This window comes from Lepidochelys kempii, chromosome 9 (genome assembly GCF_965140285.1).
Source record: "Lepidochelys kempii isolate rLepKem1 chromosome 9, rLepKem1.hap1, whole genome shotgun sequence".
NCBI classification, from domain to species: domain Eukaryota; kingdom Metazoa; phylum Chordata; order Testudines; family Cheloniidae; genus Lepidochelys; species Lepidochelys kempii.
The window spans coordinates 74,395,026-74,414,279 of NC_136388.1; the positions used below are offsets into that span (position 1 = coordinate 74,395,026).

The window sequence follows — 19,254 nt, forward strand, 5'->3', positions numbered from 1 at the left end:
CATGCAATGAAGCATATTTAGAAAAATCATGTAATGTATTTGTGCATATGTCATGAGAGTTTTAGTTTTCAAAGATAGACAGCAAAGTGTACCTAGACATTTCAGATTAGAGCCATCAGAATACAAATTTTCCATTGTCCTCCAGCCATTATTGACATAGCTGTAGTTTTTGACCATTTGCCTTGTATTTAAATCCTAAACAGATGATTGAAGTGTAAAATGTCATCCTGTCCCTTTGAGACCATGCTCCTCTGTATGATTTTAAATCCTTGCCTATCTACATAAATATATAGTTCAACCCGCACATATTGGGCCAGATCATCAGAATGATAAAACAGCATAGTTCCCTATACTTCAGTGGAGCTCATTTTATTTACATCGGCTGATGATCTGATCCAACATTTCTAATTCCATCACTCTCTCCTGCTCACCTTGTTAATTTATAATGTATTATATAATAGTCCTCACTCCACATTCCTTCAGTCTCTTCTCTATACTTTTTTGTTTGACCTACTTCTTGTTTATATAGTGATAACTCAAGTTGCAAAATTTAGTTCCTGAAATTTTGATTCAGGCTGCTTTTAACAAGGTATCTCTTAACTGGTTGTTAACAAGTTTTCCACTTTTAGGGAGATGGTGTTCTCATCCACACTTTATGCCTTTACAGTATTCAGAAACTATGGTCACGAAGGCTGTATAATAACCTATATAGCATAGCATAGTTTAGCTCCCAAATTCTTGTTAATTCGTAACAAAAATACATCAATGCACAGGTGTTCTACTGAGGCAGCAATTAAACTGAAACCACAGAAAAAAGAGAAGTTACAATCTCACACTGTAATAGTGTATTAAGGCAAAAACATGTGTGATAATTTAAGTGTAGTATGTAGACATTAAGGCCCCAATCCTGCAATAGGGTTCCAGTAACGTGGGCTGCTGCTACCCATATCTTATATGGTTTCAAAACAAGCACCAGTGAGGCTAAGGAGAAGTTCCCCAGAAGATGCCAGCAATAATTTAATTTGGACCTTCAGTACTAAAAGCACAGGATTATTGCTTTATCTATAAGATTACCTCTTTTAGTTGGTAGCAGCAGTAGGCTCTTTTCCTCTATATCAGTGGTTCCCAAACCGGGGTTCGCAGAATGTTACAGGGGGTTCGCCAGAAAAATTTCACTAATGGCGGCCAGAGGATCCCGGCCATTGGAGACAGCAGGTGGGACCCAGTTGCAGGGCAGACAGCCCGAGCCCCAGGGAAAGCGGGGCAAGGCCGTTGGGGCTGGCAGCCTGAGCCCTGCCCCCGTCAGCGGGGGAGCCGGCCACACAAACCCTAGCACTCCACGCGGTGCTGGTAGCCTGAACCCCAGGGAGAGCAGGGCAGGGCAGTTGAGGCTGGCAGCCTGAGCCCTGGCGGTCAGCGGGACCTGCAGCCCGAGCTCAGTGGAGCTCAGTTGACCGCGGCGGTCAATGGGGTCCAGCAGCAGGAGCCCCACGGAGTGCAGAGGAAATTTAAACTTAAATCCCTGGAAATATTCATTTTTAGGAGGAGGTTCACGAGATTTCACAATTTAGTGAAAGGGGTTCACGGGCTGTTAAAGTTTGGGAACCACTGCTCTCTATGGACTACCCAATAGAAGAACACATTTGGCCTGTGTGTTACACATCGAGATTTAATTAGGTACCCTGCTACTTTCCAGTTTCCCAATTTCATAGGCTGAGGAAGAACATCAGCATCCCAAAAGATCTAATTAGGAGATATAGTTGGAATTTAACTCTCCCTCACAACTTTATGTGGTATAGCAGGTGGCCTTTCATTCTCCCTCTGGTTCTTTGAAACTACTTGTCTGGTTCAGAAATACTTCTCAAATAGGTGACACTGGACCAGGCCCAAACGCCTTCTGATCCCAAAAGAGTTGTGAGACCTGGTCACTAAAAGAGTTTAGTGTAATATATGCTAATTTGCTTCATGCACCTAGTGCAAAACCCAAAATACATTTCTAATGCTACCCGTTTGTTACTGTATACACATGATGCCTCATACAGAAGATGTACAACACTTTTAACATTAAATCTACACCAAGCCCATGTCTCAGTTCTATCGTAGTATGGGAGAGTATTGCTGCACTATGCAATTTGATCTTTATATGAAGGGGTCATGTTGCTTTCACACATGTTCAAAAAGCAGGTGCATATTACAAAGCTAGCTTTTTACCTATTAGAACACTGTTTGTACAGACATTTCCATGGTGATTAACTTTTGTCACTATGCTGAGCACTGTACTATTAATTCTGATATATGGTTTAACATAAGGTTTGATGCTAGTTAGTACATAACTTCGGTTTTTGAAATGTTAATTTTCAAGCCAAAATTTACAGAGATAGCAGCAAAATGAGATGTAATTATCTTGCTCTAAGTGGGCTAGAAGTTCACAGTCATCTACAAAGAGCAATTCTTTAATAAAAGCTTCCAACGGCTTCATTGATTAATGTCTCTTGTCTGCATGAGAGAGTTTGTATGAGAAAAATCTAACCTTTCCACCCAAGGGCAGGTTACAAGTTGTTTAATATAATAAGTCTGTAAAGAAAAGGCCAAATAGAGATTGGAGGATGATGCACCCCTTGCTTAATACAATTTGCAATGCTGAAAGAATCAGACTCTTCAGTTTGCACAGACTTGCCCAACTGTACGTTAATGGACTTGTCAGACAATGCTGGCCATCTGATCCAACCATTCACAATTTCTCAAAAGCTACAATAAACAAGGATGGTAAATTGTAGCAAAGGCATTTGGCAAGTCAGTAGAGACTATGTAAGCATTTTTCTATCATTCCCATAACATTCTTGAATGGCAAAAATTCATATCAGTAGTTGTTCATTAGAATTAAAGATTGCCCCATAACTCATAATAGAAGCCTCTTATTGAGTAAAATCTCTTGTTCACATTTAATACCTTTTATATGTGAGTTACAAAATGCACTACAGACTACATGATATAAAATACTTGGAAATAATACTACTAGCAGTGAAATCTAGTAGGTTCAGATAACAATTTATGAAGTGAAAACTTTGTGACTGTCATGTGGTAGTATGCATAGCATATACTGCCAACTCTCCTAATAAGGGTATTTGAATTTGTCCTGGACACACTGCATGAAAAAAAGACAAGACATCAAGAGTGTGGTTTAATTAGGCATCAATTTTATTAAGCAACACATCTGGCAACTATCTGCCAATAATTCATACAGTGCAGGTCCATCCTATTGCAATGTGTTCCTCCTGGTTTCAGCACCATTTCTGAGATCCCACCACCCTGCCTCATCAGAGTGGTAATGGATAAGGAAGAGGAGGTTGTCCTTCCACTGTACCAATCATTAGGGGCACCAACCCCATTCCCACCTTCTTCAGGAGATGTCATCCTCTGATCTGCTTCCAATTCCAGTTTTTTCATGTAACTGGACACTTATTGATTGATTACCTGTACTGGGCATCAACCAAGTTGTGAAAAAAGTGAACTTGACAACCTAATTTACCCATCAGGACCCTAAAAGTAAGGCCAAAATGCCACAGTGTCTAGGCCAATCTGGTAGTGAGGAAAAATTATTTCCTGGCGTCAAAAGGCAACTAGCACAATGCCAAGAGCAAAGCCCAAAAGACCAGGTCCATCCTTAATCCTGAGGGGAAGCTTTTCTTCCTGTGCAGAATGGTGCCCAGGGCTGGAGAAAGGGTTATAAATAATTCCATTAAGTGTACAGGGGCCAAAAGGCTTTGCTACACCCTTTTGTCCCACCAATCAGCCTAGAGAGCCAGCCCCACAAGACCACAAGTGCACTGAATGCCCACAAGGTGGGGAGTGGTGTGAACAGTTTAAAGGAGACATGGGTTTTCTTTTCCCTGTTGGCCCATACATCCCACCTCCACCCACCCACATCTGAGTCTGGGAGAAAGGGGGGATATTTTAATTGTTCCAGGCCCCATATACTTTTTGTTTAAGCAGGAGCGAGAAAGCTAAATGTTCCTGGTGTTTGCGGCGGCTTATTGAACTGTCATTTTCTCCTGCCTGTTTCCTAGCTTTGGCTTTAAGCAGAAGTAGTAAAAGGAAGCACAAGCAGTTATTTCTCAGAATAGTTTTGACCTGACTTCTCAACTAAAAGGGCTCAGACATGATTGATTAAAATAGTGGAGAAACATCGGGATACTCATCTGACTACATCTTTTCAGGTTTGTCCATCACTTAAAAAAAAATCACACTCTCACCGTAAAATTATAGAGCTAAAGAGGGAGGATGTGTTAGAATAAATAAAATCCACTTTAGCAAAATCAAAATTACATTTGTGTTATGAAGGAAGACAAAATACACAATTCCAAACTGAAATTCTGAATATTAAAACTTTAGCAATACAATAAATTCCTGTTGGAGAAGGATGAAGATATTAGGTATCTGGGTGACCAAACTTCTAGAGGCAGATCCTCAACTAATGTAAATTGTCATAGCTGCAGCTAATTGGTGATCTGTCTCCTAACGTGTAAGTTTTGTATTAATTTCTGTATTAATTTCTGTGTGTATAATGGAGGCTTTTGGCTTCTGAAGCTCATGGAGTGTTAAGCATCAACATTTTAATGTGTTTCACAGTACAAGTTTTTCATTCATATGGCTGCTTGGATGAGTTTTAGTAAGAAAATTCATTAAATCATTTAAAAGCTATTTCCCTTTCTTACATTAAGATATAAAGAGGGAACAGAAATGTTACTTTCTATTGACTGAATTCAAGGATATTGTTGACTCTTTTCTGACACATGGGAAAAAATCAGTTAAATCTCTCTGTGACCTACCTAGACAAACATCTCCTTATGAAACATGATGTGAAGAAACAAAATGACATTTCCTTATCCAGGAGTTTGTCAGTATACATGTACAGGCAGTCACCAGAAAATATTTTCAAATGAATAAAGCTGAACAGTAGACCTTTCAGAATCAGAGTGGATCACACTTTAACTTTAAGATTATGAATGTCCTCTGTTGGGACAGTGCCAAATTATTATGAATTACTGTGATTGTTACGAATGAATGTGGTGAACATGAGTTTGGTATGGCTTGGTACATCTGAATTTACTAGAGGATTCTGGGATCTGGGATCCGATCTGGATATGGATAGAGACCTCTTTAATGTTTTTAACGAAGTAAATACTAATGGGAATTGTGTGATCATGGGAGACTTCCCAGATATAGACTGGAGGACAAGTGTTAGTAATAATAACAGGGCTCAGATTTTCCTGGATGCAATAGCTGATGGATTCCTTCACCAAGTAGTTGCTGAACCAACAAGAGGGGATGCCATTTTAGATTTGATTTTGGTGAGCAGTGAGTACCTCATAGAAGAAATGGTTGTAGGGGACAACCTTGGTTCGAGCGATCATGAGCTAATTCAGTTCAAACTAAATGGAAGGATAAACAAAAATAGATCTGTGACTAGAGTTTTTTATTTCAAAAGAGCTAACTTTAAAAAATTAAGGAAATTAGTTAGGGAACTGAATTGGACTGAGGAACTTGTGGATCTAAAGGTGGAGGAGGCCTGGAATTACTTCAAGTCAAAGTTGCAGAAACTATCAGAAGCCTGGATCCCAAGAAAGGGGAAAAAATTCATAGGGAGGAGTTGTAGACCAAGCTGGATAAGCAAGCACCTTAGAGAGGTGATTAAGAAAAAGCAGAAAGCCTACAAGGAGTGGAAGATGGGAGGGATTAGCAAGGAAAGCTACCTTATTGAGGTCAGAACATGTAGGGAATAAAGTGAGAAAGGCCAAAAGCCATGTTGAGTTGGACCTTGCAAAGGGAATTAAAACCAATAGTAAAAGGTTCTATAGCCATATAAATAAGAAGAAAACAAAGAAGGAAGAAGTGGGACCGCTAAACACTGAGGATGGAGTGGAGGTTAAGGATAAGCTAGGCATGGCCCAATATCTAAACAAATATTTTGCCTCAGTCTTTAATGAGGCCAATGTGGAGCTTAGAGATAATGGCAGGATGACAAATGGGAAAGAGGATATGGAGGTAGATATTACCACATCCAAGGTAGAAGCCAAACTTGAACAGCTTAATGGGATTAAATCAGGGAGCCCAGATAATCTTCATCCAAGAATATTAAAGGAACTGGCACATAAAATTGCAAGCCCATTAGCAAAAATTTTCATGAATCTGTAAACTCAGGGGTTGTACTGTATGACTGGAGAATTGCTAACATAGTTCCTATTTTTAAAAAAGAAAAAAAAAGTGATCCAGGTAACGACAGGCCTGTTAGTTTGACATCTGTAGTATGCAAGGTCTTGGAAAAAATTTTGAAGGAGAAAGTAGTTAAGGACATTGAGGTCAATGGTAATTGGGACAAAAATACAATAATGGTTTTACAAAAGGTAGATCATGTCAAACCAACCTGTTCTCCTTCTTTGAAAAGGTAACAGATTTTTTAGACAAAGGAAACGCAGTGAATCTAATTTATCTCAATTTCAGATACAGTTGCACATGGGGAATTATTAGCTAAATTGGAAAAGATGGGGATCAATATGAAAACTGAAAGGTGGATAAGGAACTGGTTAAAGGGGAGACTTCAACGGGTCACACTGAAAGGTGAACTGTCAGGCTGGAAGGAGGTTACTAGTGGAGTTCCTCAGGGTTTTGGGACCAATCTTTTTATAATTGATTTTGACACAAAAAGCGGGAACATGCTAATAAAGTTTGTGGATGACATGAAGCTAGGAGGTATTGCCAATACAGAGAAGGACTGGGATATCATACAGGAAGATCTGGATGACCTTGTAAACTGGAGTAATAGTAATAGGATGAAATTTAATAGTGAAAAGTACAAGGTCATGCATTTAGGGATTAATAACAAGAATTTTTGTTATAAACTGGGGACACATCACTTAGAAGTAACAGAGGAGGAGAAGGATCTCGGAGTATTGGTTGATCACAGGATGACTATGAGCCGCCAATGTGATATGGCCGTGAAAAAAAGCTAATGTGGTCTTGGGATGCATCAGTCAAGGTATTTCCAGTAGAGATAAGGAGGTGTTAGTATCGTTATACAAGGAACTGGTGAGACCTCATCTGGAATATTGTGTGCAGTTCTGGTCTCCCATGTTTAAGAAAGATGAATTCAAACTGGAACAGGTACAGAGAAGGGCTACTAAGATGATCCGAGGAATGGAAAACCTGTTTTATGAAAGGAGACTCAAAGAGCTTGGCTTGTTTAGCCTAACCAAAAGAAGGCTGAGGGGAGATATGATTGCTCTCTATAAATATATCAGAAGGATAAATACCACAGAGGGAGAAGAGTTATTTAAGCTCAGTACCAATGTGGACACATGAACAAATGTATATAAACTAGCCATCAGGAAGTTTAGACTTGAAATTAGACAAAGGTTTCTAACCATCAGAGGAGTGAAATTCTGGAACAGCCTTCCAAGGGGAGCAGTGGGGGCAAAAGACATATCTCGCTTCAAGACTAAGCTTGATAAACTTATGGAAGGGATGATATGGTGGGATAATTTGGCAATTAATCGATCTTCAACTATTAGTGGTAGATATGCCCAATGGCCTGTGATGGGATGTTAGATGGGGTGGGATCTGAATTACTACAGAGAATTCTTTCCTTGGTGGCTGGCTGGCGAGTCTTGCCCATATGCTCAGGGTTTAGCTGATCACCATATTTGGGGTCGGGAAGGAATTTTCCTCCGGGGCAGATTGGCAGAGGCCCTGTGGGTTTTTCGCCTTCCTCTGCGGTGTGGGGCATGGGTCACTTGCTGGAAGATTCTCTGCACCTCAAAGTCTTTAAACCACAATTTGAGGACTTCAATACCTCAGATATAGGTTAGAGGTTTGTTACAGGAGTGGGTGGGTGAGATTCTGTGGCCTGCATTGTGCAGGAGCTCAGACTAGACGATCATAATGGTCCCTTCTGACCTTAAAGTCTATGATTCTATGATTCTAGTATCAGGTAGTTGATATGGAAATTTACTGAGTGTGCTGAGATTGCACTTGAATGGTTAATTGAGACTCTATCCATGTGTGTGTTTCAATATGAAACTTCGGAACATATCAGCCAATGACCAGATCACCAAGTAAAGAAAATGCAAAAACACATTATCTGTGAGCTTGGCACAGGATTACCTGGGTCAAAATGACCCTTTTGGATGACACCACACTAAGAGCTCAAGTGAATGATTGATGAGAGGATAAACACTGATTGATCTTTGGTTTCTGTTTTGCAGTCGCATCTAAAATATTAATTAGAAAAAACAGTGATGAAACACCTACAGGGCATAATTCTGGGTCATGTGACTCCTTTGAAAACAAGAGGTATATATGCTAAGCAGAGTTAATTAGTTAGTTCCCCAATTAACATCTGAAGAGGTCTGTGATGCTGTAAGACAGAGGGTCTCAAGGTAGCCAAGACCCTGCTTTGATAGACTTTTGAAGGACTTATGAACCAGAGGGTCTCAGGGTAACCAAGACTCTGCTTTGGGGGACATTTGACAGACCAAATACTTGGGAGGGGAAGAGAAGAAAATAACTCTATCTAGGATTGGTAGCTATACCTGCTTTGTTTGCCAATCAAGATACTGTGTAAGGCCAACACAATTACTGAGGGTTTAAGCTTGGGGAATTGAGGCTTATCAGAGAGATGCATTATAGAACCTCTTACTCCTTGTGTGATTCTTTCTCCCACGGAACTCCCATCTTTTTATGTGCTGTATATTTATACCTGCCTACTGTATTTTTCACTCCATGCATCTGATGAAGTGGGTTATAGCCCACGAAAGCTTATGCCCAAATACATTTGTTAGTCTCTAAGGTGCCACAAGGATTCCTCATTTTAAATAGATTGAGTTTCTTAAGTCTCTCACTATTATCAGACCTCAAGTCAGTCTTGTAGCTCTTTCTTGAGCTCCATCCAATTTTTCCAACATCTTTTTTGAAGTGTTGACATCAGAACTGGACATGGTATTCCAGTAAAGGTCCCACCGATGCTATATGGAGTGGTAATATCACCTCACTACTACTAGATTACACATCCAAAGCTCATGTTTGCCCTCAGCTACAGCATCACACTGGGAGGTTATGTTCAGCTTGTTATCCATTATTACCCCCTAAGTTATTTTCATTGTGTGGCAAAATGGCAGATGTTGGTATGGTGGGTTCTGCGCTTTTCTTGGTGTATGTGTGGGGGGCTAGGAAGCCAACCCTTGCCCCTGCTCTTGGGGCGCCAAGGGCCCCACTAGTGTCCCAGGAAGTTGGTAGAGGAGGGAAGCAGAGAAGGGGTCTGGGTTTGCTCCTCACTCTGAGCTCCAGCCCCTCTCAAACCCTGTGGGTTTCTTACCCTCTTCCCCCTTGAGTAGGGTTACCCTTGGTCCTTCACGCTGTGGGAGGGAGTCTCCCTGCTCTGCTGGGGCAGGGTCTCCCTTCCTTCAGTCCTCTGGTCTTTTAAGTCTCAGCAACACACCTCCAAACTCCAGTCCTCCCTCCTTCTTCACACTCCTGTCTGCCTGAAGCGGCGGGTTTTATTAGATTCCTGACCGGGCCTTAATTGACTACAGGTGCTTCGATTAATCTGTAGCACCCCTCCCTAGTCTACAGGGAACCATGCTTTAATTAGCGTAAGGCTTATATATCTCCCCTCTACCACTCTCCCACTGCTCCCTGGCTTTGCTGTATCACAATTGTCACTGCACTTCAGGAAACCATCTCCTTTCTTGTAAGCGTGACCTATATTTTTTCTTCCTAGATGTATGACCAGCATGTTATTCAATTGAGCCCACCTAATCAGGTGATCCAGATGAGTCTTTATCACTGATTATGCCCATCATTATTTAGCCCCCTCTTTTTTTAAAACTAATGTGCGCGCCATCTGCAAATTTTATATTTTCTTCAAGATCATTGATAAAACTACTGAATAGCATTGGGCCAAGAACAGATCCCTGTGGGACCCCCACAAGAAACACCACAATATGATGATGATCACCCATTTAAAAATACTTTGAGATCTATCAGTTAACCAATTTTTAATCCATTTAATATGGAAAACACTGATTTTGTACAGTTCTAGGTGTTTTTTTTAAATCAGATGTTCATGTCTTATAGAACGCTAAGTATATTATATCAATACTTTTATCAGCCAAACATGTAATCTCAAAAAAAATACTGTTTGACAAGACTTATTCTCCATAAAATAACATGGGAATGGCATCAATTATGCTACAATACTTTAATTCTTTACTGATGGTATCCCATATTATCTTTTCCATGATTTTGCCTGGGAGAGTTGAGAGGCTAACCAGCCTATAGTCATCCTGGCCCATTTATCCTTTTTATATTCTAGCACAACATTAGTTTTTTTCAGTTCACTTGAATTTTCCCAGTGTTCCAAAATTTGTTAAACAAAAACAAATACATGATATTAATGGATTCAGAGAGCTCCTGGGCCATTTCCTTTAATACTTTTGGGTGCAAGTTATCTGGTCTTGCCACATTTAAAAATCCTTAACTTCAAAAAAAGAAAAGGAGTACTTGTGGCACCTTAGAGACTAACCAATTTATTTGAGCATAAGCTTTCATGAGCTACAGCTCACTTCATCGGATGCATACTATGGGAACTGCAGAAGACATTATATACACAGAGACCATGAAACAATACCTCCTCCCACCCCACTCTCCTGCTGGTAATAGCTTATCTAAAGTGATCACTCTCCTTACAATGTGTATGATAATCAAGGTGGGCCATTTCCAGCACAAATCCAGGTTCTCTCACCCTCCGCCCCCCCCCACACACACAAACTCACTCTCCTGCTGGTAATAGCCCATCCAAAGTGACCACTCTCTTTACAATGTGTAAATCAAGGTGGGCCATTTCCAGCACAAATCCAGGTTTTCTCATCTCCCCCCCCCCCCCAAAAGAACACACACACACACACAAACTCAGTCTCCTGCTGGTAATACCTTATCCAAAGTGACCACTCTCCTTACAATGTGTATGAAAATCAAGGTGGGCCATTTCCAGCACAAATCCAGGTTTTCTTACCGCCACCCCCCCCCCCCCCAACACACACACACACAAATTCACACTCCTGCTGGTAAAGTTACTGTTTCTATTCCATCAGAATGATTTTAAAGTATTTCCTTATCACTATAAGATAATAGATCATATTGCTTCTTTCTCGATACAGAACACAAATATTTACTGAATATTGAGCCTCTTCTGCATAATGCACACATTAGACCTATATCATTGTTAGAATGTCACTTTTTCCTGATATATTTAAAGGATTTCTTCTTGTTGTCCTTAATCCTGCTCACCACTGATTTTTTATTGACACTTTTAGCTTCCCTTACCAATTGTCTGTATTTTATAATTGCTGATTTGTACTCATTGCTCTCAACCTCCCCATTTTTCGATTTGTTATATATGGAGGGTGGTTTTTTTATTTTTAATTGCTACTTTCCCTCTTAACTATTTATTTTTAACAGAAAAAGCTTTCTTACACAGTTGAAGAATTATGTGATTTTGGACATCTAATGAAAGCACTCAAACAATTCAATTATCATTAATATTTTTATGTTTACATTTTTTCTCACACTCAGTTTTGTTTAGAATTCATTTTAGCTTGGGAAATTGGTCATTTTAAAGGGGTGTGTGTGTGTGTATATATATATATATATATATATTATATATATATATATAACACTAATATTACTGGTTGGAACTATATTATGCTTGCAGATAATTCAACTAGATTGTAATCACAGGCACTTAGGCATCCAATCAATCAAACATTTATGTTTGTCCCTTGAAATGATATCTAAGATGGAAACAACATGGAGAAATTCTAATACTTTCTGTGTCCTGTAAATGTAAACAAACTTGTTTGTCTTAGTGACTGGCTGAACAAGAAGTAGGATTGAGTGGACTTGTAGGCTCTAAAGTTTAACTTTTTTTTTTTGAGTGCAGTTATTTAAAAAAATAATTATACATTTGTAAGTTGCACTTTCATGATAAAAATGATTGCACTACAGTACTATGAGGTAAATTGAAAAATACTGTTTCTTTTCTTTTTTACAGTGCAAATATTTGTAATACAGATAATAATATAAAGTGAGCACTGTACACTTTGTATTCTATGTTGTAGTTGAATCAATATATTTGAAAATGTAGAAAACACCCCAAAAATTAAATAAAATGGTATTCTATTATTAACAGTGCAATTAAAACTACAATTAATCCTGATTATTTTTTTAATCGTTTCATAATCGTTTCATTTTTTTAAACGTTTCATCGTTTAAACGTTTTTAATCGTTTTCAATATGAAAATATTTTAATAGCACCATCCAATTGTGCCAGAATCACCTATTAAATGGAGTACAGTCTTTACTGTAATGAAAAATGTCAGCAAGATGTCTAGGACACTTGTCATCAAGACTACATCAAAATCTCGCACTGACATACCTTGCTCCAGCTTTACACCACCACATCCAGCTTTGATAAGTACCCAAGTGACACTTTATCAAAAAAACAGCTGTTTTCTGTACATGAGGTGCTACATAGCCAAAAATTTGCAGCCTGGGTTCCCAGACTATTCATCACATATAAAACATCCCCCTCTTTAATTACTATTTATACTCTCTTGTATCCAAGTCCCTCTGCCTCTGAGCCTTACCTGGACAACTTCAGACAACATTTGGTGGTGATAGTGGTGGTTTTTTTTAAGGATTGGTGCCATCGCATTTAATTTTATCAATGGGTAGGAGGCATTTTAAGAGGAAAAAAAAGGACAGTACGTTACTGGCACCCAGACTACTTGAACAGGGTGTATGTAACTCAGTAACTTTTCACCAGACAAAAAATAAGTTTGCTTCCAAACTTGACTCTTCTGCACAATAAAACTGTGCTATTACAAAGCTAGTAACCTGATCACACGGTGTCAGTATTTAATGTTTAGGGTAAAGTCTCTTGTGATTTTTGCAAAACTTGTTTAAAATTAATTTTAAAATCATCTTCCAGTCTAATTAACACTGCCTCTGCAATTTCTGCATTAATTCCTTGAATGCTGGCAATGCCTTGCACATGCAGGAACTACATGGTTTACTGCACTATGGTAAAATTCAGTGGAACATGAGGGCATACATGACATACAATCATAGGACCATAAGGATGCCAGTGCTGATCATGCATGGCACATGAATACAGCACTCAAGAAGCTAAAAGGAAGACGACAAAGACAATCTATGGAAAAAGACTAAAAATAAATTTAAAGTTTTCAGAGGCAAATGATTAATTCATTTGTACTTAGAGAGGCTTTTGTGAATACATCCTTTTTTGAAGTAATAAGGAATAATATTTAAGTAAGGCAGGAACTGGAGAAGGTGCTGTATTTGATGTAGCCTTCATTATCTGAGCTTTGGTTAGGAGATGCATAAACCTATATTATTAAAAGGAATGTCCCCAAAAAACAGCCTACTTACCAATGCACAGAGCAGATCAACTGCTTCTAAAATCAATTCTTGGTGTCCAATGCGAGTGACTCCCAGTTCTTCAAGTTCTTGATGAGTGATGTGCAACAGCTGTTCTCCATTGATTTTTTCCCTTTCAAAATTTTTAATGTATTGCTGGAGGCAGTCATCAAGGCCTAGTTAAAAAAACAAAACAAAACAAAAACATGTTCAGAAAATGATAGCCAAGAATGTCAAATCTGTAATTCAGTCAACGTACAAATTCCCTTTGGTGCTGAGAAACACTACAGTTTTGGGATTTTTAAGGATGAAAATGCTTTATAAATCTAACGTGAGTCATTGACCCTATAACATGGTGAATACCAGATACCAATATGTTTTTTCAGCCAGTAATACTTCCACCATTTTTATTTTGATTTAGATATAATTGAAAAATATCCATCGTGGGCTATAGGCACCTTAGCCCAAAATTAAAATTACAATCAAATCAAAAGCAAAACCAGCAGTTACTCCTAACTTACAAACAAGAAAATGACCAAATAAAAAATTAAGCTCAGAAATTATTCCTTTCCTCCATGAAACATCATCTTTTATAGGACTCTTGTGTCTTAGTAAGCAGATGGGCAATGTAGTATGTCCTGAAGGTCCAACTGTTATTTCTTTTCCAAATGATGGAAAAGCATTTCCAAAACTGAGAACCCTTTATGGAGGACACCTTGCCAGAAGTTCTTTCTCTTATGAACAAACAGAGCTCCAGCTCAATGCTGCTGCTAACTGCTTCTGTCTCAGTATCACACAGGGAGAGTCACAGTTTCACTTAAAGGCACTTGGGGTACATGGATAAAAATCAACAATTTAAATTCTAATGGAAACCAATAATGACATCACAGTATTCAAAAATATTATTTGCCAGTTCTATTACATTACTCCCAGAAGTATAATTTTCAAGTATGATAATTCTATTAAAGAAAACATTTAACATTTGGAGGCAATGCTGTTGGGAGGTGGGCTTTCAGAGACCTTAACAGGCTATCCAAAGGCTAAGCCAAATCAGAGGCATATCCTTCCTGGGATCTCTTTTCTAAGGCTCTCTAATAGAGTTTGCACTTGAATCGTCTTTCTGTTCCTGAGACGGTGTTAGGAAGAACCCCATCATGCATATTCAGCCTATACAACAGTGTCACTATCTGCTGTGTTCAGAAATGCTTTAAAGTTCAACAGACTCATTTACCAGAACTCCCGTAGCAACACTTCAATGTTAAGGTCTCTGGCAAAGACCTAGATTCTTTAATTACACAAATACTTAAGAAAATATATGTGCCTAGAATTATGTTCTATTCCAAATTCAGAGTTTATCTAGCAAGAGTAATGGATTTAGTAGTAGCCATGGTATTCTAAAGCCTAGACCATCAAGAAATGAATAACTGAATCTAAGCATAAATACCTCTCAATCCTCCAAAAACAGTTTCACAGCAACACGTGCTTTAAATTTGAGGCCAGGACAGCTGTATGTATATGTAAAATGCATATGTAAAATGCTTGGAATATAAATCAGACCTATTTCTCATCTACTGAAAGTTCAAATATCAGAGTTGCCTCAAGGACTGGACTTAGAATTAGGCCAGATGGAATGGTACACAGCCATTGGCCTACATTGTCCCCGTGTTAGACAAATCTTTTTTTTCCCCCCGCAAAGTCCACAAAACAATTTCAACCAGCAGAGTTTACCATAGTTCTCTCCATTAAGTTGAATGGATGTTTGCTTCTCATGCCTTCCTCCTACAATGGAACAGGCAGGGTCAAAACCCATCAAACCTGCCAATACAAAAAACCCCAGCAGGTCCTGGGCATCTAAGAAAGACAAAGTATCTCTCTACATTACCTTCCAGGTCCTATAGAATCCACAGAAGCATGGTGTTACCAGCATGGGTGAACTAACTAGAAGGGGAAAAGCACTGACGAAAATCAAGGTGGAGTATATGAAGGTAAGAAAATAAACATACATAAATAGTGGCTGAAAAAGCAAAGTAACAAATATGAGTCATTATCTGTCATTGTAGAAATGCTTTGAACTCTCTCACTAACACAATATAAAAGAAATAAAGAAGAACTTACAGGAGGCTTCAGTTCCATGATGTAATCATGTAAAGGGATGCAAAACTATAACTACCATGCTATTGGGTATCATTTTTTTAGGTGCCACTTTTTTTCCATAAACAACAAACTCATCTTTTAAGCAATTGGTTTTATTTTAGAAATCAGAAGATGCAGTTTGGCAATGATAACCAGAGACATGCATTGCTTGGTGGCAGCACAGGCATGCTGAATAGAATGATGAATGCACTTCTTTATGAACCTCCTAAAATGCTTCCAGCAATTGATTACTGTCCACTAGTCTATTAATCAGGCTGTTTAATCAGGCCCTTTCAAGCAATAGCTCTAATTGCATGTAGTAAACTCTAGTTCATATTTCCAGATTTTTACCATGCACCACATGTATCTTAATAGACAATATTTATTAGCATAAAACATTGTTGCAAGGTGCGATATAATACCAAGACATGACCAAATATCAGGGTAAGTTGACTTACCAAGAGGCGTTTCCCCTGAAATCACATCACCATTTGGTCAGAATTTACAAAAAAAGTTATGATCTAGAGGGATCTTCTGTTGAAAATATTAGCAGAAATCTGAAGTTTAAATCTACATCTCCATATCGCCTTTCAGCAAAAACAGCTCATGTTCTCCATTGTTTCCCCACGTACAGTATCATACCAGATCATAGTGTACTATTTTATTATGACCTCATCCAGACACATTGTAGCAAGAGGAATCTGCAAAGTCCACATGCAAGACTGATTATACCCCAGGCCTTCTAAATTAATTCAAAAAAATCAGGCCAGAAATCTATACATGCATGCAGACAATTGTAGTATGGCTTAGATGTTAAACATACCTGGAGATTCTTCCATAAATAAAAGAAAGAGCTACTGCTCTTCCTAAAATGAAAAACCCTAATCCAAACTACCTCAGACTGCAGACACTTCCCAAAATTCTTATATTTATTGAATTACCAATAAGAGACAACAACTTCCACTAAAAGTCATCTTCAAAGCAACATGATTTAGTTGGGGTTGGTCCTGCTTTGAGAAGGGGGTTGGACTAGATAACCTCTTGAGGTCTCTTCCAACCCTAATCGTCTATGATTCTATGTCTATTTGTCACACTCTGAGGTGCAGTCCAGACTAATGAGGAGTTGTGGCACCTCCTGCCCTATAACCTTGGGTGCCCTAAATGTTCCGCTGCAGTAGCTCACAGCCCGGACACCAACAGCCAGTAAACAAGCATGCAGTCCCCTGAGAACCTGCATGCTTTGCAGCTCTGATTCAATGCTCAGATCCCAACAACTGCCTATAACACAACAGACTCATTCTAGTCTCTATCGCCCAATTACCTTACGCACGGGTGACCCCAAACACATTCCCAGTCCCATATTTCTCCAAAACCATCTGCCCTAAAGCAGCCCTTTCCTGATACACTTAGAGAAATTATTAAGTTTGCTGTTTTCTTTAAAGTAACAGTACATCAACAGCTTACCACGTCACTGGAGTTAACTGGCACTTCATTCTAATCAAAGCAGTGGATTGGATTGGTTTATAGTAAGAAGTAAAACAAGATTATTAAACAAAGGTTATAGGTTAAGTGATACCAAGCAGCAGGAATAAAGGTCAGAAAGTGCTTCAAACAAACCAAAGTAGGAATACGCTTTTAAGAATAAAAGTTAATTTCAGCCAATTACAATCTTTACCTAAGCAGATTTCTTGCTTATAATCAGTGTCCAGAGACTTCAACCTCCGTTGGCTGAAGGACCCATCCTTCTGTGACCTCAAGAGCTCTGGCCTCTTTGTGAGAAATGCTTTTCAAAAACTAAAGTTCATTGAGCCTGCTGCAAGAGGAAGTCTTCCAGGGGGTGCTGTCTCCATCCCCAGTAGAGATTGTTAAGTGGCCATCTTTCCCCACTTGCTCTCCTGATGGCTTTGTTTACCCTGCTTGTATTAATGCCTTCATTGTCTCTGCCTGATGACCAGGCTGGTCACACAAGCAAATACTCATTCCTTTGTGATCTGGACATACTGACTCTGTAGCTACCTTGTGAGCTTTCATGACTCTGTTTACCCTCTGTGTAAACTAAAATCCCACTGTCACTGGTCAAACCTGCTTCATTTGTATTCAAGAGCTGGGCAAACCTGTTATCTACTTCAAATTCATACTTTTAAAACATTATAAGAGAACATCTATAACTCCACATATAGTATGAATACGTATATTTCACAATGATACTAAATCACCAGTGTGTCATTAGTTTTCCAGTGATATATTACAGGGCACATTTTAAATACAGATCATGACACCAATGAATTGGTGTAGACTGGTCAAGACAGCTGAAATTCATTGCTCGATACCAGGGAGCCCCTTGCCCTCTGGCCTTGGGATGCTGTTGTGGTCACATTATTTTAACCATATGTGATTGAGTCTACTCACACTACAGAGTGAGGAAACCAGAAAGTTAGAAACAAACGTACTATTTTTGAAGTGCAAAAACAAAGTAGTCAAGAATCGACCATCTTTCAGATCTTAGATAAAAAAAAATATATTTTGATGCTAAAAGGCCTCCAGATCAGTCCCCTCTGACAGCTATATTGTCTGTATATGTGTAGCCAGTGTTCATAATCAAAGGCTGAAAATAGTATGGAGATCTGATGTCCAAAATTCATGATATAATGAAAATAAATTTGCTATGTGGAAAACCTCAGTATTGATGCCAGAATGGTTATTACATAAAATTATTATTTATTCTGATAATATTAGGTCATTACAAACTTGCTTGCACCTTCAATAAAGGAGGTACAAGTATTTTCATATACAATATACTTAGAGGATAACATGTTTGTTAAAAGAAATGTTCAGGCTAATTTAAAGAAACTGCTAGGAAATTTGCTTTTTTGTCATCTAGGTACAGACTTCAAGTGTCAAAGGGAAGTAACACTATATTTATTACCCCAAAGAATGTTTAGCAGGCTCTGAAATACAGTTTGTAACTTCTACTTTGCTTTAACATTATATATGATTTTCTTTTATGCTGTTTTGAAAGGCGTATATAAGTATTAGTTATTGTAACTGTGCTTTGTATAGATATTGGATAGGAATTTTTAACTGCAAGTTGTAAATGTTATAAACTGTAGATTATAAGTATGAAAATCAGTTGATCAAAGGGCAGGCAACTAATATGATTGCCTTGTCAAAAAACTGAAGACACACTAGTCTGGTGTAAGAGATCAGTTGGTACAGACAGGATTTTATCCCAAGTGACAAACTTCACAAAATATTTAAGTTTTAGAAAGAAGTCCTGACTTAAAAAAAAAAATGTAAGGATATTTTGTTTAGGACAAAAAGGAACATAGAGATGTTATCAGAAGTAATTAAACTGTGTTGTAAAAATGGTCTTTTTTGACCCCTTTTGCAAGAAAAGAGTCTTTGGTAAACATACCAAAAAGATGCTAAAAAATTTCCCAACTGAAAGTAATTTTTTATAAATATTCTAAAATCTTCATTTAACAAAAATACATATACATGAGAAATATTTTGGAAAAAACTTTTGTTTATTCCCTAAGTGTTTAAAAGGTGGCACTGACTTCTTTTGAGATGTATATTTGCAAATCTTATCTAAATGCAAAGCTTCTAATATAAGAACTTCCTAAT

General features: G+C 38.4%; 1 protein-coding gene across 1 annotated transcript in view; it reads right to left on the reverse strand.

Annotated features, from left to right (window-relative positions):
• Nucleotides 1-19,254, reverse strand: part of LOC140917643 (connector enhancer of kinase suppressor of ras 2) — a 461,714-nt gene that overhangs the window by 357,280 nt on the left and 85,180 nt on the right. The window contains exon 2 of the mRNA XM_073360900.1: nucleotides 13,507-13,670. Coding sequence (XP_073217001.1) covers nucleotides 13,507-13,670 — 164 coding nt within the window. The remainder of the gene's footprint in view (nucleotides 1-13,506; nucleotides 13,671-19,254) is intronic.